General features: G+C 35.6%; 1 protein-coding gene across 4 annotated transcripts in view; it reads left to right on the top strand.

Moving 5' to 3' along the window:
- The first annotated feature begins 520 nt into the window (after positions 1-520).
- The window catches only part of Crbn (cereblon), a 28,201-nt gene continuing 6,163 nt past the window's right edge, over positions 521-22,558 (top strand). Inside the window, exons 1-11 of one of the 4 annotated variants that reach the window (XM_013075645.3) lie at positions 552-646; positions 1,893-2,056; positions 4,512-4,618; positions 5,233-5,435; positions 6,242-6,391; positions 10,218-10,377; positions 18,102-18,164; positions 19,547-19,631; positions 20,093-20,208; positions 20,790-20,854; positions 21,512-21,643. In XM_013075645.3, coding sequence (XP_012931099.1) covers positions 4,535-4,618; positions 5,233-5,435; positions 6,242-6,391; positions 10,218-10,377; positions 18,102-18,164; positions 19,547-19,631; positions 20,093-20,208; positions 20,790-20,854; positions 21,512-21,643 — 1,058 coding nt within the window. In that variant the 5' untranslated portion in view covers positions 552-646; positions 1,893-2,056; positions 4,512-4,534. Of the gene's footprint in view, positions 735-1,892; positions 2,057-4,511; positions 4,619-5,232; positions 5,436-6,241; positions 6,392-10,217; positions 10,378-18,101; positions 18,165-19,546; positions 19,632-20,092; positions 20,209-20,789; positions 20,855-21,511; positions 21,644-22,558 lie in introns of all 4 variants that reach the window. The other 3 variants (XM_004854226.4, XM_013075644.3, XM_013075646.3) reach the window with 3 other exon arrangements.

Genomic DNA, 22,558 nt, shown 5'->3' with positions numbered 1-22,558 from the left:
AATTATATTTACCAGCCATAGGCCTCTTTCTAATCTATGTAATTATCACTTCAAATACTTGATTCTGATTAATACATGCTAATTTTGGATTATATGTGAAAACTACTGAAATTAGGGGAAGAGGGCAATCAGCTATAATCCAACTACCCGTGCGGTAACATGCATTTCCTCACGCTTCATTTACATATTTATTTATTAAGTATTGAAGCCAATGCTGTATAAACAGGTTTCTCTTTGCTCCCCACTCTCTTTGTCTACGAATGAGGTAAACGCTAAAGACTGAGTCCGTTTTCCGACATATATAAATCTCTTGATTTAGAAGTCGAGTCCTGGATTGGAGGAAGGTGATGACTTTATCGTGTAAAGCGGGCACTACTTGGTGGATCACCATGGTGGGCATTCTGTTCCTGGCGAAGCCACAGGCATAGCTTCCAGACCTTGGCTGGAGCCGCTGTCTGCTTCGCTGGAGCCGCCAGAGGGCGCTGTGGCCCCGGTGCGTTGTGGGTGCGGCACGGCGTGGACCCTCCCCTGGCTTTCCCGGCACCGCCCTGTCCCAGCTTCCATTGCGGGTAAACAGACATGGCTGACGAGGAAGATCCTCGGGACGCTGCGCACAATATGGGCAACCACCTGCCGCTCCTGCCTGGTAACCTCCCGGGGCAAGTCCCCGGCAGCGGGTGGGGGGCGAGACCCGGACCCGCTCGCTTCACGGTGGGGCCGGGAAGGCGGATAAGGTGCGAGTCACAGCTGGGGGGGGGCATTCCGTCGGCCTCGACCAGCGACCCAGTCCCGGTGCTTTTCTCCCTTGCTCGGCAGCGCTCGGCTGGGGAGAGAGTGTTTCTGCCGGGGTGCGGTCGTTTCCGAGGGCAGGGCCCCCGCTGTCCTCTTCCTCCTCTGTGTCCTGGGCTTAGTTCCTATTAAGCTCTTTGGAGCTCGGGGATGACTGGGAATGGGTGAGGTTAACAAGCGTTAACTTTTCCTGTGCGTCTTTGTTAATAAGAGTCACAGCTGATATGTATTAACTACTTAACACCGCTAAGCGCCCTTCATTAAGTTCTGATACTGAAGGCATTTCTGCATTTTCACCTCTCCAGATTACTATTTGGATCGCTAGTTGCAGGCGAGAAATGCAGATTAGTTCAGTGACTAGCCCAAGGTCACACAGTTGCAGCCGGAACTCCCACGCGGGCGTCTCTTACACATTTCTCTGAGAAGGCAGTATTTGGTGTCTCTCAGGCATGTAGGAATACGATTAGTTTTAAGGTACAGTGGACCCTTGACTTACAAACTCAGTTGGTTCCCAAGGGCTGATTGTAACTCAAGTTGGTTGTAAGTCAATACAGCTGAGACCTGGATGTTTACCTGGGTACATGATGTAGATAACAGGAGGCAGATGAATCTTCCATTAACCTAATTAACCCAAGTTTGTATGTCAGGCCGGTCGTAACTTGTGGGTCCACTGTACAACCAAGCGTGGTGTAAAATTCAATGTTCTATTTCCAGCATGTTTTGGAAAGACCTCAGCCTTATTTAGGCATGGAATAATTGTACAAGCTGTTTATAGACTGCTATGGACAAGACATATTTTCCAAGAAGTGTATCAGCCAAACCGTTACCTGAAACTTGTCATTATATTCCAAGCAGCATGTTAGGTGTTATGGGAATTGAAAGAGGTATGATACACAGCCTGATACTCTGTGGGATTGGGAAAAGCCTTATGAGGTAATTTGAAGACATCCAAAAACAAACCCAGGATAGGGTTGTGGAAGATACACCTTAGGAGGTAGGTTGGGTCTAAGTTGCTAGGCAACTTCCATCTCTAGCTGTGGGATTAGGGGCTTTTCCTGTAGGTTGCCAAGAAACATTTTCAAATTTTATGTTGTTGCCTAAAGGAAGCTGCTTGAAGTATTCATTTGTCCACTGGGAGTAGCATGGGTTGAAGGAGGAAGAGACAGAGGGCATGCACACTGTGTATGAGGCACCTTTTCTGTAAAAATAAACCGTGATCAGAGTCACTGGTTGTCCCTGAAGCCATCCTAGCTGAAGTGACATAAAGGTAAGTGTGTCAGCCTTCAATAGAAGAGCTCAGCTGTTTTTTCAGAGGCATCAGCCCCACTCTGTAAATGCCAAATCCAGTGTTTCAGGGAGAATGGTGAATAGAAGAAACAAGATAGTGATGTTCTGTTGGCATTCATGGTGCTCCTGCATGAGATGAGTCATCAGACTTCCCCCTGGTAGCTCTGAAAAGTCAGCATGGTTTTTTTCTCGGAAAAATATAAAATCAGAAGTGATGGGGCTCAGAGGAATTGTAAATATATAGTTTTACCAAAGAATGTATGAGTTTTATTTGTAGAGAATCATTGGGTTACCCAAAAAACCGTGTGGTACAAGTTGAAGAGTAATCCTCTTTAAGTGGTAAGGAAATTAATATTTGAGATGCAAAGAACCTATGGAGTGAAATGAAACATTAATAGATAAACATAGCTGAGTGAGGGAAGTGAGTTTTAGCCATATTTATGAGAAAAGCTACTATATATAAGGAAGTCATTTAGAGAGTAGAAAGCAGGAAAGTTTAAATTTCCAAAATATTAATTCTAGCCTTTGGGGTCTAATAGTTAACTTTTTAAACTTTCCGTATTAGAGGAGTAAATTAGGCCTCTCCCCAGGCCAAGTGAAAGCTATGCTTTCAGAGCTGTAAATTCAAATAATTAGATTCAGATTTTTTTCTCATCAATTTAGATTCTTCTGTTATTTATTAGTGAAACTTCTACATTCTTAGGGAAAAATAGGTAGGAAGTGTTAGACCATTGATTATTTGCATATAAATTGAGATAATTATGTTCTCTTTGATAAAGCCTTATATCTAGAAATTCAAAAGAGTAGGAAGTCTTAGGCACCTACTATATAGAAAACATTTGTATTTTCTGTCAGGAACCTAACAAAAGACAGTTTGATTTAAATATAATTTGCACAAAAGAAAAACATGACTGATTTGTAATGACATTTTATGTATTTAGAAGTTTATTTGGGGAATTTAAAAATACATGAACAGGGATGTTAGAGAAATGAGATTCATTAAGTCTTTATCTTTAGTCCAGGCCAGTGTTTTCTATCCTTGATGTTTTTGCAATATGTCATGCTGGCGAATTCTTTCTTGTGAGAATTTTTAGCGGCATCCCTGGCCATCTACTCTGGATTGCCAGTAGCATTATCCTGCTTGTTAAAACCAGAATATCTTCAGACATTTCCAAATATCCTCTGAGAGGCAAAATCACCCCTGGCTCAGAATCACTGGTCTAGGATAGGAAATTACTCATAGCTGGCATGAAAATGACAGATTACCACTTAATAGAACACCATCTCTAGTACAATAGTAGCTTTTTCTGACTTTGATCCCTGTCATTAGACATTAGGTTTTAAAATACATGTGCTTAGTGTTCATAATCTTACAAGAAAAATGTGTGGAGAAAGCTTTCTAAGATTTTCCTTTAAATATATTTTATGCTTCAACTTTATATTTAAATTTAAAATTACAAGACAAAATTTGTATGAAAATGATTGCAAACATTTCATTTTTCAACAATATAGTGACAGCCAGAGAAGTAGTGTCCGGAAAAATGGTATGAAATTCTTCCTGCTGGGTTGTAATGATACTTGTTTTAAATTTTAATTAACAGATCTTTTTCTTATTTATTTTTTCTCATGTGTGAAGTATTTAAAGAATTTGAAAGAACTTCAGAGATTGTCTTATTCAAGCCTGTCATTTTTCAGATAAGGAAGTTTAGATTTAGTTGGTGGAATGCATTTTTGGGGGTGTCAAAATTAATTGCTGGCAAGGGAGAAGAAAAAAATTTCCCATACAGAATTTCAAATAATTTATGTAGGTATTTCCCCTGTAATGCTCTTAAGTGTGGGTGGCACTTAGTGATTTGCTTTCAAAAAGTGCAGTGTGAGAGGAGAAAAGTAAGATTACAGTAGAGAAACCTGACAAATGTTTCTGCAGGCAAGTTAAGATCAGCAGTGGTTAAGTCAGGTTGACAGGATGTACCCTTGATATGATGTGATGAGAATGGCACTTCACTTCTGCCCTCTTCCTCCTCAAAACACATAACCTCAGTCTAACCAGAATTACCTCAGTCAAATACTGACTGGGGGATACTCTAAAAAATACCTGACTAGCACACCTCAAAATGGTGAAGACCTTCAAAGCCAGTGTAAGTCTGAGAAACCACACCTGCCCAGAGGAAGGTAAAGAGCCATGACAGCTTAATGTAATGTGGTATCCTGGAGGAGATCCTGTTACTGAAAAAGGAGATTCACTAAAAACTAATAGAAATAAAATGTGGAATTTAGCTGATAGTAATGTACCAACATTGATTCCTTAGTTGTGACAAATACCACTGCAGTTTTGCAGTGGTATTTCTTTTCTCAAGAAGAAATGATGCCTTACAAAGGGGACAACATTTTTACGCATCTCATTGTTTTTTTCTTACAATATTCTACTCCTGCAGCAGAGAGTGAAGAAGATGATGAAATGGAAGTTGAAGACCAGGACAGCAAAGAAGCCAAAAAGCCAAACATCATAAATTTTGACACGAGTCTGCCAACCTCGCATACAGTACGTAATTTAGTAATAGATATAATATAATAGACATGTTAAAGTTTCTAAAAAGAAGTAGACTGATTTAAGTATTTTTAGATTTTACCTCATGCTAGAAATTGTGGCTAAGATCATGGACTGTTTTCTGGTGGATAAAATACAACATTAATTTTTTTTAGTAGCTTAATACTATGTTCTGGTGAGAATATGGGCTGTGTTCTGATAAGTAAACATAAAACCTTAATTTTAAACAGTCTAATACTATATTCTAGTAAAACTCTTTTAGGAGTTGTCACTCTTCTTATAGTTTTGTTAGCAATTGAGTTATTAAGTATATTTCTATATTTTATAGATATTTCTATAGAGATGTTTCTTATTGGTTGAAATAAGATATTTTGATGTACAAAAGTTTCTTGAATTTGTGAGTGATTCTTCATAAAAGATTGGAAAATTCTACTTCGAACAGTAAATATTAGATTAAAAATTAGGAGTAGGATGCTTATATACCAGATTTATTATGTAAATCAATATTTGTACCCTGTCTGTATATCTTTGAATCTGATTTGACTAGTTTATTGAGTTGGCATTATATTGTACATCACTCATGACACTGTGTCTGTGTTCCTGAATAGTACCTCGGTGCTGACATGGAAGAGTTTCATGGCCGGACTCTGCATGATGATGACAGCTGTCAGGTGATTCCAGTTCTGCCACAGGTGATGATGATCCTGATTCCTGGGCAGACTCTACCTCTACGGCTTTTTAGCCCTCAAGAAGTCAGTATGGTGCGGAATTTAATTCAGAAAGATAGAACTTTTGCTGTTCTTGCATACAGGTAAAATACTAAATTTGCTGAATGCATTTGCTCTCCTGTGTAGTTGTAGCAGAGGTCACTGGTGAAGCCAAATGGGGGTATAATTTTTGTATTATGGGACAGACGGGCTAAGAATGTGAGATAAAGAATTTTGTTGGGGGAAAGTTTGCAAGTACAAATTGGAATATCTATTTTCATTACCATCTAAGCCAGACTTTATCTGTAGTTTGGCCTTCAGATTCTTGAAGATTTTTTACTTGTTAATACTTGATGAAAAACATTTCTAGATTTGTAGTTTTAAGAACTGTCTTTATTTAAACAAAAATGGGGCTTTGGTATTCCAATGAGTACTAATTTTCCAAAACAGTGATTTCTTCTTTTCCTTTCTCAAAATTCTTAAGTTGTATGAGCACAAACTTATGTAAACTGAAGCTGAACTTAAAGTATCTGGTAGTGCCTGGAGGAAAACTGTGGAAGAGGCAGGAAGCAAATACAGGAAGTTCCCACCCCAGTACTGATCTGCTGATTAACAGCAGAAATGATGGCTTAACAAAGTGAAGGGATGTTTGGTTTCGAGAATATTTTAAAGGAATATTTTGTCCTTAAATGATTTTAGTGACTAAGAATCAGTTCTTTCCCTAAAGTGTCCTAACTATATATCTTGAAGCATCCTTGTATATTTTCCACATGATATTTAAAATAAAATTATACTAGCTTTGCTGTGAACGTTCATAGCTATACATTGTTTTTCTGTGTGTACCACTTTTGTCATCTTTGTGTATTTAAAAATGCTCAAAGTTTTATCCTTTTAAAATTTACCTTGGAAGTAATATACAGGAAAGGGAAGCACAGTTTGGCACAACAGCAGAGATCTATGCCTACAGAGAAGAACAAGACTTTGGAATTGAAATAGTGAAAGTGAAAGCAGTTGGAAGACAAAGGTTCAAAGTTCTTGAGCTAAGAACACAGTCAGATGGGTAAGAAATGCCATGTATCTTAAAGTGTTGTGAACATCTTATAGTGAAATGCTTTTTTCTTAGTTTTTCTATCTCACTGACCCATCATATTTTCTAACTTTTTTATTAGTTGTTTTCTTTCTCTTATGAGGTAGTCTAGTGGTTTCTAATATTGATGTGCTTCACAATTACCTAGAAAAGTTTTAAAACTCTAGAAACTTGAGTTCCAACCTCGTCTCCCATCCCCTAGAGAGTGGTTTAGCCTAGGGTGAGGCTGCAGCATCTTTTAAAAATGATTTCCAGATGATTTCAATATCCCCCAGGTTTTAGAACAGTAATGTAAAGCCAAAAAGAAGTGTCATCGAGGGCATAGATTCTTTGGGATGGAAGATCTCCCTTCCAAGCATAACAGGGTGGGGAGGCCAGTGGCTTATGAGCTCACTCTGTGCTCCCCAGGACAGGTGGGATGTTGGCAGTCAAGCTGTTTACATCTGCCACCTGCTTCATCTGAGCTGTACATTTACTGCCCCTCTGCATTGTGAATTTTGTATCACCTAGAGACACAACTAACATAAGTGATCAATATTTCTTGTCTCTTACAAAAAATATTTCTTGCACCTTATAAAGTGCAGAAGTTCTCTGAGTATCCTATTTTTAGTTACTCATTTTGACTCGGTTCACGTGGTTAGAGTTTTTCATAAAATCAAGGAATACCACATTTTTTAAAAATCCAGTTGGGCCAGGGATTTAGCTCAGTGGTTCTGTCACCTGCCTCACAAGCGTAAGGACCCGAGTTTGATCCCCGGTACCAAAAAAAAAAATCCAGTTCACCTTTATCCTCTTAAAAAATTACAGCAAGTGAATTAAGCAAAGCATTTGTCTTATCATTGTATGTTACCTTTTACAGTACTGGTTCTCTTCTCTGGCATATACAAATCACTTGTGAAGTTTTTTAAAGATTCTTGGGTTCTACACCTGCTAGTGAATTGGGTGAAAAATCTCATCAGACCTCTGTGTTACACATGTAATCTTCGGAATACAAGGTTTTTTGGGTTTGTGTTAAAATTTTAAAAAGAATGTCAGATGAATGAGAGCAGGAACTTGTCTGCTTGTAAACAGTGGGTATTCATAAGTTACTGACTCATGATACTGGAGATGAGTCAGGCAACCTTTTGGACTACAGACTGGATTGTGTTGCCAGAACTCTTGGGGAGTTAGTTGTTTCCTAGTACTTCCCAGAACACTCACTGTGCAAGCTCCCACAAGCCCTTAAAGGGTTGCATGTCTGCCTCTCTCAATAGATAATCTATTTGAGAACAGTAACTAAGACTTATTTATGTTCTACCTTTAGGACCATAAATGTCATATGAATGTATGAAAGATCTCCTGAGGGCTCTGCATTGTGATAATTAGCCATTGTTTTATAGCTGGATTTTGCTAATGGTGCCATTTTTAAAATACTTCATATCCACATACTTAGACAATTTTTATTATTTTTGAAAACTATTTTCCAGAAACCATGAAGTGAAACTGACTTCAGAAAACTTATTTCTCAAAGCATGTTGACTTTGATGATACTTGTAGAAAAACTCTTTTGAACACCAGATGGCAGTAGATCCCTAACTCTAAAAACAGGTCAAGGAATATAGTTTGACTATAGTGAAGATTAATGTCAAACTGTTAGGGCCAAAAAAGACCTGGAAAGGTTACATCATCTCTAATAATTTCGAGATCTGCTATATGAAGGCCTCCCCCAAAATGGTCTCAATTTAAAGGGCTTCTGTGGAATGAGATTTTTCCGGCTCCATTACCCCCTAGTCCTATAATCACCTTCATTTAAAACAATGAAATCAAAGAAACGAGATAATCTAGTCCAGGGAAGTATATAAGATCCATTTGTCTTTTTTCTAAATGATGCTTATATAAATGTATAGTCACACCTGGTAACTTTTCTAAAAGTCTACTTCTTTGTCATTTCTGAATACATGCACTTTCTTTTAAAATTAAAAAAAGGTAAAACTGAATTAGTGTAGGTCTCTTCAGAAATCCCTATTTCTTAGCATGTAGCCAGGAAGAGAGGATTAACATCCTCTTGGAATTACGAGAGAAGCCCTCTTACCTGTCATAATTTAGATCAGTAATTGTTAGTCAAAAAAGTTTCTCATATATATATAATACATATATATTTTATATCAAACATGTCTTTAGAGATTCTAAAAAAGGTGATTTCAGTGCAGAATCCTTCCATATTTGTGCAATTCTTTTTCTACTATTAGAGTTCCCTGTGCCTAACTTGAAATGAGGTTTTAATGTTTATTGAGGCAGTTTTATTTTTATACTCATATTTCATTTGTTTTTCTAACATTAAATATGTTGCTGTTGTCACAAAACAACTGCCATAAACAGGTTGGGAAGAAACAAAACTAGCTTATGTTACAAACAAAACTCAGCTGTTCAGAGAACCAGACCTATGTGTACCCAGCAGCCTCTGGGCGTGCTAAACAGGGAAAATGGACATTACTTAATCCTACCAGGCAGTTCCAATAGCAGATGAATTAATACCATGATTTCTAAGCCACTGGTTCCATAATATGTATACTTTTATCATAATAAAGTCTTAAATGGCTTGGTAAAGCATAATTCTTAATTCAATTATTGATAACCTTACGAATCAGATTTCTAAAAGCTTCCAAATGATGGTATATACTTTTATTTTAAAATACAATTATAAAGCTATTTGAGTTCCTCCATCAGGAACTGTATTAATGATAAAAGAATACATGAACATTTGGCCATAGTTGCAACATAGTAAATTTTTAAAAACGGTTTCCGAAGTCATGGACACATAAACTTTCTGAGTATTTTAATGAGCATCCCAGCAAGGAAATGAAGTTAGTAGAGTGATTCTGATATTATTCGGTTAAACTTAGATATTTTAGCACACTCAGCTATTTTCATTTAATGAGTATGAATATCAGAATTTCATAACTTTGTGGATCAAGAATGGTTATTATGAAAGACTGCTTTAGAGGGTTTAAACATAGTTAAAAATGAAGCAGAGACTTTTAATGTATTTGATTTTGTCAATTGAAAAGTTTCATTTTAGCATACAGATGTTACATAATCTTCATTTCAGAAGTACTCTAAAGGAGAAACAATGCCTCATAGGAAGATAGTTCATTTACATTATCTTGTGATATTTCCAACTAGAATATTCTCGGTGCATTTTGGAAATGATTAACATAACAGCTTAAACAATTTAAAGAAAAATATAATGCATTCTTTGCTTAAAAATTCAAATTAAAGTTTTGAGAATGAGAAAAGGAATGCATAGAAGTAAAGCCTACGTGTAATCCCCCAGTCTTATTTTAACTACCCATATAAATAGGTTTGTGATTTTTTTCCCCTCTCCTTTCTCTGCCTCCTACTCAGGTAGGATAATATATGAGAAAGAAGGGGTGTAAGATTTAGGCAGCATAGGGAATAAGGCAGATGGGAGATTTGGGGTGTCCTACTAGTCTATAAAATTAACTTACAAATGTCAAGTAGTAAGTTGAATGATGATTTTTTAAAAAACTTTCATTTCTGACTGTTTACCTGAAATACGAGATTTTCCTTTCAATTCCACAATGAGATTGAAATCTGTGCTCTATGTTATCATTGCTATTATTTTTGGTGTGATTTATGAATTTTCTGAAAATTTCTTGTATCTTTTTAGCATTTGGTGAATGTTTAAGAGAAAACTTAGAAAGTCATCATATTAAAAATTATCTTCAGTGTTTAGAAACTTTAGTTTGAGTTAGTTTATCTTAAAAATGAACACCCTCCTTGGTTCTCTTTATTTTAGAATCCAGCAAGCTAAAGTGCAAATTCTTCCTGAATGTGTATTGCCTTCAACTATGTCTGCAGTTCAGTTAGAATCCCTCAATAAATGCCAGATATTTCCTTCAAAACCTGTCTCATGGGAAGACCAGTATTCATGTAAATGGTGGCAGAAATACCAGAAGGTGAGAAACTAATTTTTTATCTTCAAAAAAATTGACAGGTTGCTTTTTCCTGTTTTAAGAAAGAATCACAAACAAGGCTCATGATTCATTCCCCAGACACCTTCTGTGACAGAACTGAGCTGCATTTGATCATAGCTAGAGCATCTAAAAATTTCAGAGGCAGCTATTTACAAAAAAGTTTTCAGCCATAGTAATTACAAAGTATTTTTAATGTTATGCTTATCAGTCTTATATTAATAGCTTATGACTTTTAATTAGGAATCTAATAAATTGTGACCAGGTCATGTGTTTGGCTATTGAGCCATAAACATGTATTACTTTAAAGGGAGAGGGCTGGTTTGAGGTAGCACAGAGTGGAAGTAGAAAAGTAAAATGTTTTCCTTCTGGACTTTTTAGAAAAAGTTTTTTGTCTGTTTTATAACATTCTATTGACCCACAAAAATTGACCTGAAACTTGGTGATCTTTGAAAGTATTGCTATTTTAGCCATTAGTTCTTAGCTATATCCTTTTTTTTGGTACCGGGGATCAAACTCGGGTCCTTGTGCTTGCGAGGCAAGCGGCAGAACCACTGAGCTAAATCTCCAGCCCAGCTATATCATTTTTACAAAGTCATTCTTCCTTTTAGGAAAAAAAATGCTGAAGCCTCTTTCTACTCATGTGTAATATATACCTTTAATTGTAAAATAGTTACATTAATGGTTTCTGCCTAAAGGAAATGTTTACTAGTTTATAAATTTAGACTAAGTTGTTTTTTGAGATTTATCTTCTAAAAATATCCCAAGACAGTTTTCATTGTAATGATGAAAATCCTTTGGTAATCATGCCTTACTCTTTGTCAGGTAGTGAGGGTTTTAAATTTTTATATAAAAGCTTAAGGTTCTAATTTGATGTAAAGTAGCATATATTATTAATGAAGGAGGGCTCATAATCTCTTCATTACGCTACTACTTTTAATGTACTTTAATTCCTTCAGTTTTCAGAGAGAACTTTGTGTAGGGTAGGGCTTTGATGGGTGTCAGGCTTATAACTGACAGAGTCTGTAGACATCTTGGTAAATTCAGTTGATCAGTCATACACGGTGGTGTGTTTTTTATGAGTATTTCTAAGATTCTAATAAAAGGTATAGACTGTGTAGAGACTCCCAAACAACCAGGAAGGTAATATTGTTTTAAGTTTTTATAATGCTGATACTGCCTTAAGTTGTAGGGAAGTTTTGTATAGCTGTAAAATACTACCTTGCCCAAGTCTGTTACAAATACTTACTTGGGGGTGGGGGGGGCGCTACATTGTTCAGGCTGTAGCTGAACACTCTTAAGCCCAGGCTGGCCTCAAACTCCTAGCAATCTTTCTGCCTGAGTCTCCCAAATGCTGGGATTACAGGTGTGCACCAGCTGTCCCCTATTTCTTTTAACAGTACAACAGTGAGAAATTTTACTCCCATAATAATTTTAAACATGACTGTTGAAATCAAGTACATCAAGGAGAGCTCCTTCAGTAGGTGGGTTCCAAACAGTGGTTTTAGAATTTACATCAGGTATTACCTAATAGTGTCTGGCATTGGTTTGCTAATGAAATAATTATATGGCAGAGTAATTGTATCAGGGTATTCTCTATGTTTCATCTCATTATTGACATGTTTATTTCAATTATATATTTTAGGAGGTATTAATATTTAAATTTATATAGTAGTTCTTCCATACCAGAATCAGTTATTAAAACATTTAACTATTTAAAAATCTTAAATGATTCCTCTTTGCAAACTTACAAACACCTGCAGTTTATACTTGAAAAATGCACACTGTACAACTAATTCTGCATTGTGCTTATAGGATCTTATATTCTTAAGCCTGAACTTAAGCAAATAAGGCAGCTTATTAATTTTTGTGTGAATTACTGATTAAAATCTTCCCATTCTGTGGTGAAAGAACCACAGCATGATCACATTGAATTCAGAATTTACCTTTTGCAACTGGGCTGTTGTCACTGGCTCATCAGGAAAAAGGAAAGACGGACCTGCAAACACCAAGGAAGTACATATGTTGTTTGGGCCAGATTCTGTGACCTTTCCCTGTTGTCTTTTTTTCTCCATTCTAAACTCTCACACATTTTCTTACTCGTTTTCATCTGAAAAGTTACCAAGGGCTAAACAGAAGGTGCTGAAGAATAAAGAAGGTCCTTAAATGTTTTAGGAAATGGAAATGCCTTTTTACTATATACAGTATATTTTCAGATAGTTTAGAGTTCTTTTATTTAAACTCTCAGGGTCTTTTAAACTCTGAAATTTGGGATTTAGATCATTAAGTCAAGAAAAATTAATAGTCTCTTTTGGACCTAGCTGATCTACAAACTCTTCTGCTTTAAAGAGATTATTTTAGAGCTATTCCATGTGCAACAAAACCTGGAATCTAGTATAGGGAAAGGGCTGGCAGGTACCACTGGTGGGACCTCTGCAAATAGTGTTTTGCATGCTGCACTTTTAGCTGGACACTAGGTGACTGTGGAGCTGGACTATGAAACGTGTTTTCTTTGGACAAAATCTAGAAGTCATTTCACTCCTCTTTATAGAATTTACTGACATCTGACTTCTACATTCCACCATAAAAAGGAGCAGTGCATATGTTTTCTGTTTCCTTGTCTCAGTAGTAGTTTAGATGGTCAGAGCTAAAGTAGATGGTTACATAGTTCTAAGCTAACTTAAGCTGATGAGGTTGCCACACACGTTTTCCCATCAGAAAAGTTGAAGGATTTAGGAGTTTAGTCTTCATGAGACGTATTCATTTTATCTTAAAAGTATTTCCACACACTTAACATTTGCTAGTGAAAACTAAACATGCTAGATGAAATAAAACTTTTATGTAGTTTTTAAGTGCTTCTTTATTCTATTTTTAAATTTTTATTCTATTATTGTTTTATTCTATTTTTCTTCTGTTTTTAAGTGCTTCTTTATTCCTTTCTCATGAAAGCAATGTTCCCTTGTTTTGTTTTTTTTCTTATATGTAATGATTTCACATAAAGCTTGGATTCATGTTTTGTTTATCCTAGTAGTATTTCCACTTTTTTCCAGCTAGTTTATCATTGTCCCATTATCATTTTCTGAAAAGTCCATACTTAACCCATTTATTTGAGGTGCCACCTGTATCACAGACCAAATGTTTTTAAATTTTTATTTGTACTCTATTGGTTTGTCAGTCTTTGTATTTACCAGGCTGTTGGAACCACTGATAGTTCATAAATAGTGTATAAAAAATCTTCAATTTATTAAATGCCCATTAAAATATATTTTTCATAGTAAAACCATTACTTTTGTAGTACAAAAAGTGTACAATAGTACCAGAGTGTAATTTTATTTGGCACCTATTATCAAGACAAACAGAAACCAAAAATAACTTATTCATATATAAATTCCAATTATAAAGAAAATAGTATGTGGCATGTTACTATATCAAGAGCAGTGCACTGGGTCAGGGTCATTACCATGTGTTCTGCCACCATCAGTAAACAAACTAGTTTTTATCTCAGTTCCCTTCTTTTTACAGTAAAGACCTCTGAAATCCTTTTTCTTTTTTTTTTTGGTTTTGTTTTGTTTTTTTGGTACCGGGGATCGAACTCCGGACCTTACACTTGCGAGGCAGGTGCCAGAACCACTGAGCTAAATCCCCAGCCCCTGAAATCCTTTTTCTGGATTATCCTGACAGATCCTAGAAGCTCTATTTAAAAATCAAGTAGTCCCATTTAGCTTTTTGGCACAATAAAAGGTCTCCTGTCTTTATCTGGTTAATATTGATGATAAGTTCTAAAAATTTATAGACATTCTTCAAGAACATCAGCACCTGATTTATTTTATAAAAAACAGTTATACATGAAGAAAAATGTAAAACTAGCCAAAAAGTTTAGACACTGCTATTTTAGTGTAGAAATACTCACTTTGGGAACAGGATTTACTACTGAAACCAGGAATAAAGGTCCTTAAAATGAATTTGTTACCTAGAGGTAATGTATCAACTTGTTCAGTTTTTAAGTCTCATAACTACAGCTTTAGCTTTGCCTTTCAACAATACAGAATGTTGAAAAACACCACCCCACAAAAAAAGTGAAACTCCAATTAAATCGGTCTTTGAAGTACAGGGAAATTGAAAGGCTAATGTGAAAAGCTAAATATAAACGGAATTATCACTGATTTCCTTTATGTGACAAAAGGTGTTCATTTATTGTGCTAAATGCTATTAGTATCAGCAATTTAAATGATAAAATAATTTTAATTAAACTGGAACCCCTCAGTTTGTTTTCTTCTTTCATTTACCAAGTAGGAATTTGGTAAATGAGAACTGGAACCAAATGGTTAGCTCTTTACTACTCCTGAGGCTTGGGTGCTAATGGCAGATAGACAAACACAGACATATACATATATGTAATCTGTGTGTGTGTGTGTACACACACACATACATGTACATGATGTATGCTACGGAAAACTAGTTTGAGGAAGCCCCTGACCATGCATGTCATGCAAAGCTTGACAAAAGAGCCGTAAGGGGTTACTCTAAAACCTAAGCCCCATGGGGCAGTAATTTCAGTCTTTTATTGTTTTATTCACTGGCATTATCACAGATGCATAAAAACAATGCCTGACCAGGTTAGCTACTCAAATTATGTTGAATGAATGATAAGACTCCTTGTATGCAAATCCTGAGTACACCACATTTACTAACAACATGACTTTAGACAACATGTGCCATCCTTCTGTGCCTCTCTTTAAAATGGAGATATTAGTAAGCATATTTTTATAAGATAGCTGAAGTTCTTGCCACATTACTAGAAGTTGCCATTGAACCTATTGAAATATTCGTAATTATCAGGTGTGTTTGGGGTAGGATTGTTTTTTAATTCTATAATTGGACTGTGATGGTAATTTTTAGCATTTAGCATTAGATATTTGATCTTAAAGCACACTTTATTGGAAAGTACCTTAAATGTTTTATGGTCTGATTCATCAGGCTTACACTATTATAATAGTACGTGAGCATGAAGTAGTAGGAGACCATTCCAGGCAATTTTTGGGTAGCTTCAGAAAAGCATAATATAAGCCACTTTTCCTCAATAAAGGATCCATTCGTTGAAGCTGAGTCTCTTGGGCTGTTCAGGTCTGTCTGTGCTACATAGCAACTCCTAAAATACTTGAAACAATTTTTGTGTCCCCTTGAAAGACACCGCAAACTAAACACTCCAACTTAAGACATTTTGTTTGACAATGGAAGTTCTTATTTCTGACCATCATGGAATACAATAGCATTGTGGTTTTAAGATTCTAGCTTTGTCATATAACTAGAATAAGATTGTGGGGCGAGTAGAGTGTGTGCACTGTACAGCACATTACATTTGCCCTGCACAGTTCATAACAGGTTCTCTTAGTTCTCTTCATGTATGTGATTTCTCTATTTCATACCTATTCACTTGGTCTTACAGATGAAAGACAAGATCTTTATTTTTGTTAAGTATTACCTTGCTTTTCTTATTCTGATCTGGTAAGTCTGTTCTTTGACTTATTTTTCCGTTTCATGCGTTGTGGTGTGTATTTTTTTCTACAGTGAAATTATACATTTATACCACGTAGAATTTGTTTCTTGAGAAAAATGTGAGCATTTTTATATTCTATAGGTTTATTGTTTGCACACTGATCCAATACATAGAATATTCCCTGGTAATGTTCTAATGTATTTAACTATTATGTTGATGTTTAGGTTATCCAGTTTGTTTCAATTAACAGCACCAGTACAGTATGTCCTTCTAGTCATCTTTTTTGTGTGTATCCTATAGAACATTTTCTTCTTTCAAAAATGTTTTAGTTCTGTGCTTTTATCCCTCCAAATAAACTAAATTGTGATTATAAATCTCAATCTCATTGGCATTATGTTGAAGATGTATGTTGAGGACTGACATAACCATTGAATCTTCCCATTAAATACTGAAATGCTATATAATTTAATTTTTATATGGATTTAGGCAGCTTTTATTTGGATCCCAAATTAAAAGCTGGAGAAAAAATATATAATAGATTTTCTCTTTTCCCTGGGATTTAGGAAATGGAGGACTTAATTATGAAGTCGCAAATATATGACCACTGTATTGTTTTTGGGATTCTATCACATATTTACACAAAGACATTTTGAAATGTATTCTTAGATTTTTCAATTCACATATAGTGAATGTTCAAATAAAAAATTTTCAGTAAAGACACACTGCATTTTCCCCCTTCCCCTTGGTTTGAACACATTTATCCACTATTCTTGCCACTTTATAAAGCAGTTCTGGAAATCCTCTTTCATGAGTATCTTTACAAGGAATAATCAAAAATAACAGTGAATGCTATAGGTTCATAAAAAATTACAGTGTCCTCATCCACCTTTTGCACCAGATTCGGCGTTGTGCAGCTTCCAGTTCTTCCTCAAAATCAAAATGATCATAAAAGGTAAATATTTCAATGCAGGATATTGAGACTGAGGGAGTATCTTTTTACTGTAATAAATTTTTAAAACTTTGTCAGCATTCACCATTTTTTTTTATCATAAAGACAGTTACTAGGATAAAGGCAACTAATATGTTCATAATAGAAGGTCTCCGTTTTTCTAAAAGTTAACCTTGTTTTACGGAGTCATCTTCAGCTTTGAAATTTTCAGTCACACACCCCATGATGGAGGGGTCAGGCCACATGTACAGTGATGGTCTTGTAAGATTATAATGGAGCTAAAAATTCAGTTTCTGTCACTTACTAACTTTGGTAATGTCAGTGTCATGCATTACATGTTGGATATGTTGGTATAAACAACCTAAGCTAATGCATGTGTCCTAGTTTTTTATTTTTATTTATTTTTTGCAGTGCTGGGGATTAGATGTGTCTTAAGTTTGTAGATAAAGCAAAGCTCATTGAATAAGGACATACAGAAAATATTTTTTTGACTGTAGAATGTTTATAAAGTAGAAAGATTACAATAAGCTTAAAAGCAAAGCCTCAACTCTACTCTTTCCCTGACCCACTCAGAATAAATTCAAGTCTAACACACTCTGTGCTTGGTGAGTGCCCTATCCAGGTGCACCTTTTTTTTTTTTTTTTTGGTACTGGGGATCGAACTCGGGACCTTGCGCTTGCAAGGCAGGCAGTGGAACCACTGGGCTAAATCCCCAGCCCCACAGGTGCACCATTTATTCTTTTACATCATATTTTTACTGTACTTTTTCTGTGTTCAAATACACAAGTGTTGGGCCGGGGACTTAGCTCAGTGTTTCCACCTGTCTCACAAGCACAAGGTCCCGAGTTCAATCCCTGGTACCAAAAACAAAAAAATCCAAATACACAAGTATTAACCATTGTATTACAGTTGCCTAGAGTATTCAGTACCATATTTTATAGGCATGTAGTCTAGCAGCAGTAAGGTATACTGTGTAGCCTGGGTGTGTAGTTACACAATCCAAGTCTGTGTAAGCACTTACTGTGATGCCTGTGCAGTAACACTGTATCATGCATCTCTCACAATGTATCTTTCTCGTTAAATGATGTATGACAATATTTGAACTTTTTCATTAGGAATGAGGATATAAAAGCATGACTGTCAAATGTGACTGATAATCATTTGTTATGGGAGTATCTACAAAATCTTTTTCCCAAATCTTGCTCTTCTCAATATCTTTTTTCTAGGAGTTTTTAAAGTGAGTTTTATTTTTCTGTTTTCAGAGAAAGTTTCACTGTGCAAATCTGACTTCATGGCCTCGCTGGCTATATTCACTATATGATGCTGTAAGTAACTTACCTTAAGCTGCTATCTGTAGTAAACCATGTCATGACTAAGGTTAGCAGGCAGGAGTCAGAGGTATCGGTGGATATTCTTTGTTTCTTATATTTTTTAGTTTCTAATGCCCTAAAGGCAAGATGTAAGACTTTCTAATGTTTGTTAAACATCTGAAATCCCTTTGGGTTGAGTAGTGGTCACGGAAAATTCTTATGTGAAGTTAGAGTTTTCTCTAAGTAATATTAAATTTTGTCTCCTGATCACTAATTAGTCTACTAATGCACCCATGAAAGCTGTTGCTCCTCAGAATTTTACATGAGTCACTACCATGTTTTATGAAACACACTAAGAGGCAGGTGGCTGGAATAGTTTAAAGAATATTGGTTTTTAAGGGCTGGGGATGTAGCTCAGCATGGAAGAGTGGAAGAGTGCTTCCTTTGCATACATGAGCGTCTAGGTTCAACCCTTATCAGTACCACAAAAAAACAAACAAACTTGGTTTTGGATAAAAATTGGGTTCAAAGCTCAATTTCTATCACTTTGTGTCTGGGGGCAAATTCTCTTAAATTTGTAGAAAATGAGGATAGTACCAGCAGTTACATGTGGTATATGGTTAGCATTCAACCAATATTATTCATTTCTCTTAGTAAATCACTTCACCCACAGATTTGAAGTCTTAGGAAAACTAAACAAGTAGATTTTGTGTACTTAATGATATATACACCTCTAAAGGAAACTGTGGTTCATCTCTGTCCTGCAGTAGTTTTTGAGCCATTATACAGACACAGACCATACTAGAGTACTTTTTTTTTTTTTTCTTTTTGGTACTGGGGATTGAACTCGGGTCCTTGCGCCTGCAGGGCAGGCGGAACCACTGAGCTAAATCCCTGGCCCCAGGGTACTTTTTTTTAATACCAGTGAAAAGATAATATTAAGTAGTAAATAAGTTCCACATAAGGTATGTATAGATAGCAAATGCTAGTTCAGTGTACAAAAGCTACAATCCTTTGCACTGGGCATGAATGAATAAGTGAAAATGAATGGCATGCATGCTTCCCAAATAATGAAGAGGCTTTGGGAAAGGGAGAAGAGGCCATTCCAAGCAGGAACCTAGAACAGACCATTCCAGAGTGAAGTATGTACACCTGGGACAGACACACTGGGGCCGAGGGAAGCATGAGGAGATAACTTTGGCTGTAGCAGAGGAGACTGGGCTTGGTTATTTTTGCAGAAGAAAAATACTGAAGGTTGGACTCATGGGTCTGAAATTTCATATAGCAATGACTTGAAGTCATATTAGCATATTACTGTATTATTTTACTAAAAAAGCTGAAAAGCTAACAGTAAATGTTAATAAGTCTGAATTTTATAATAGCTATTTTGTTTTAAGGAAACCTTAATGGATAGAATTAAGAAACAGCTACATGAATGGGATGAAAATTTAAAAGACGATTCTCTTCCTTCAAACCCAATAGGTATGAAAGTTTCTTTCCTTTGGCCTTGAGAAATTTAAGAACTCTTCTAGCTAATAACAATCAAAATTTTTTATTAAACTGGTTAATATTTTAATTATAGAAAGCACATTTCCTTTGCTTGAAGCTGTTGAAATATATATTCTGTGAATACTTTTAGACAAATTTTCCATAAGAAGATCAAATAGCAATTAAGTGGTTTTCCAAAAATATTCCTGAGGGTAAAAAGACAGTCTGGTGTTTTCCCTATTTTTTAAAGTATCTTTACAAGTGACCCTACCTCCAGGACTTATCTTACTAGCATATAATCTCTACCGCCATTTAAGTGACTTGAACATGAACTTGATTCCATTTTTAATCAAAAGAAAGCTCATATTTTAGAACTGTTCTGTTTCAAAAGGACGTTATCTAATGCTTATCTGATTCATAAGTTTAAAACCTGAAAATCCCACCATGTCTTTTAGATTTTTCTTACAGAGTAGCTGCTTGCCTTCCTATTGATGATGTCTTACGAATTCAACTCCTTAAAATTGGTAGTGCTATTCAACGACTTCGCTGTGAATTAGACATTATGAATAAAGTGAGTAAATATTTTTGTGATACCCATGTTTCATCAGGCTAGAAGAGTTTCCTGTTGGAACCACTAACCTCAAGAATCCAATCATGTAGTCACAGAATTAGAGAAAGTTGTTTATCTGTCATGGTTCACATTAAAAATATTTTACAGTATAGATTGAACATTGCTAAAAAGTTTTGTACCATTTTGGGGTTAGGAATATTCAACAAGTCTATGCAGATATTCCAAAATTTGAAAAAACTCCAAATCTGAAACACTTCTAGTCCCCTAGAAAGGCCACTCCATCTGTGAAATTTAAACATTTCAGTTGGGGTCATGCCTGTAGGAGCTCAAGTTGTTTATATGAACACATTTATGAAACATTTCTGGTAATATCACTCACTGTCTTAAAAATTCTAGAAAGTCATTTAGTTTTATTTAAAGTTTTTCTTCTTCTACCAGTAAAACTTAAGTTTTTCAGTGGCGGGAAGGAAAGTATGATACTCAGAGGGAGGTATGCCTTAGAGAAGTTTCTTGAGGAGCTATGTAATAAAATAATAATGAATGTCAATTTTTTTCACTGATAATTTTCTCAAAAATTTTAGTGCACTTCCCTTTGCTGTAAACAATGTCAGGAAACAGAAATAACAACCAAAAATGAAATATTCAGGTAAGATCTTTTATTTTTAGTATGCTTCTGAATATATCTCCAATTACCTTAGAATTATAACCAAGTCTATATTTCAGCTTTCTATATTTCCCTCCACTCAGTAAATTAAGGGTAATTAACAGTTTTAGGAAAGGCTGTTTTCCAATTTGGGGATTCACAGCAACAATGGATATGTAAGAAAATATTTATAATAAAGGAGCATGGTAAAGTAAAACAACTACACAATCTGTTTTTCCAATTCTTGTTGAAAATGTTAAGTACTAGAGTATTTTCTCAGTGATTAAGAGCCTAATCTGAATGCCTGAGGCATTGTATTTCAGTCAGTCATTTGTCACTTAAAGTAGGGCATGCTTCTGAACATATACTAACAGTGTTTGGGAATTATTTTATGATAAATTCAAGGCAAAGCAAGGAACTGATCAGATAAGAACTTTACACATAATCTTGCGAGTTTTAAAACTAGTATTATTTCCCTTTGGGTCATCATAGAAAACATTTAGCTGAACAAAACTGGGATGTCTGCCCACCTTTTGTTCTAACACTAAGGTTCTGGGATTATCTAAAAGATACCTCATTGCTTAACTTTAGGAAAAGAACCTAACCATTTATAATTAGACTTTTTTCCTTTTCATGTTATCCTCTGTGTTGATCTTTTAGTTTATCCTTATGTGGGCCAATGGCTGCTTATGTGAACCCTCATGGATATGTACATGAGACGCTTACCGTGTATAAAGCTTGCAACTTGAATCTGACAAGCCGGCCTTCTACAGAACACAGTTGGTTTCCTGGGTAATATATCAGTGGTGTTGCTTTGTTTTGTTTCTATTTGACCTTAATTGAGTAGAAAAACCCAGCTACAATTGTGATAAAAATAGGTGTGACATGCATAATTTTATTAAAATGCTCCAATTCATGAATAGCTAGAAACATCAATTAAACTTTTAAAATCTTTTCTATAATAGGGAGATCAAAAGTGAACGGTAGTTGTCTTCAAATTACTAGTTAACTCAGTTATTTTAATTTTCTGTCACCTCGTTGTGAAAATTATGACTCAGTAAAATTATGTGTGTATCATATCCTGTGGTAATATAAAACTAGAATGGGTTTCCCAAGCACTGACAGACTAACAAGAAACAGATACTATTGAATCTTGCTTTTCTTTTCATTTACATATTTTTAGCCCAGAGGTTCTCAGTGCTGACCCTAGGGACAGCTACTCAGAATCTGTTAAGAGACTCTCAAGAGCTTAATTTATCTTTTCGTCCCAAATTCTGGGTAACTTTTTACTTTGAAAAAGGCAGGCTAAGATGTTGTCCTGACTAAGGGCCTTCTGACTGGGATTGTCCTCTTATTTGGCACCCTCCTTATGGACTAAAACTAGAATTAATTTGTTACTACTAAGTGCTAAACATGAGATATTGCACCTAGCGGAAAACTGTTGCAGTTACATGATTTGGTTTATTTACCTTAAGAACAAAAATGCCATGGATTTGTACTTCTGGGTTGTCTTATTTTATAATGGTAGTTCTAAAATCTTACATGAAACACCCCCCAGCCTCATCTAATGTAACTCAAAGAAAATTAGGTGCATATTTCTACAGGTAATTGCAGTACAAAACAACAAAGGAAAAGCCAGTGAAAATTAGAATGAATTGTATAAAGAAATATATAGTTAACAAGGTTCTTCTCTCTTTGTAGTGGAGG

Source organism: Heterocephalus glaber, unplaced genomic scaffold (genome assembly GCF_053883595.1).
Source record: "Heterocephalus glaber isolate CG9 unplaced genomic scaffold, H.glaber_assembly_v1.0 deba00001472, whole genome shotgun sequence".
NCBI classification, from domain to species: Eukaryota; Metazoa; Chordata; class Mammalia; order Rodentia; family Bathyergidae; genus Heterocephalus; species Heterocephalus glaber.
This window is presented reverse-complemented; position numbering and strand designations above follow the sequence as displayed.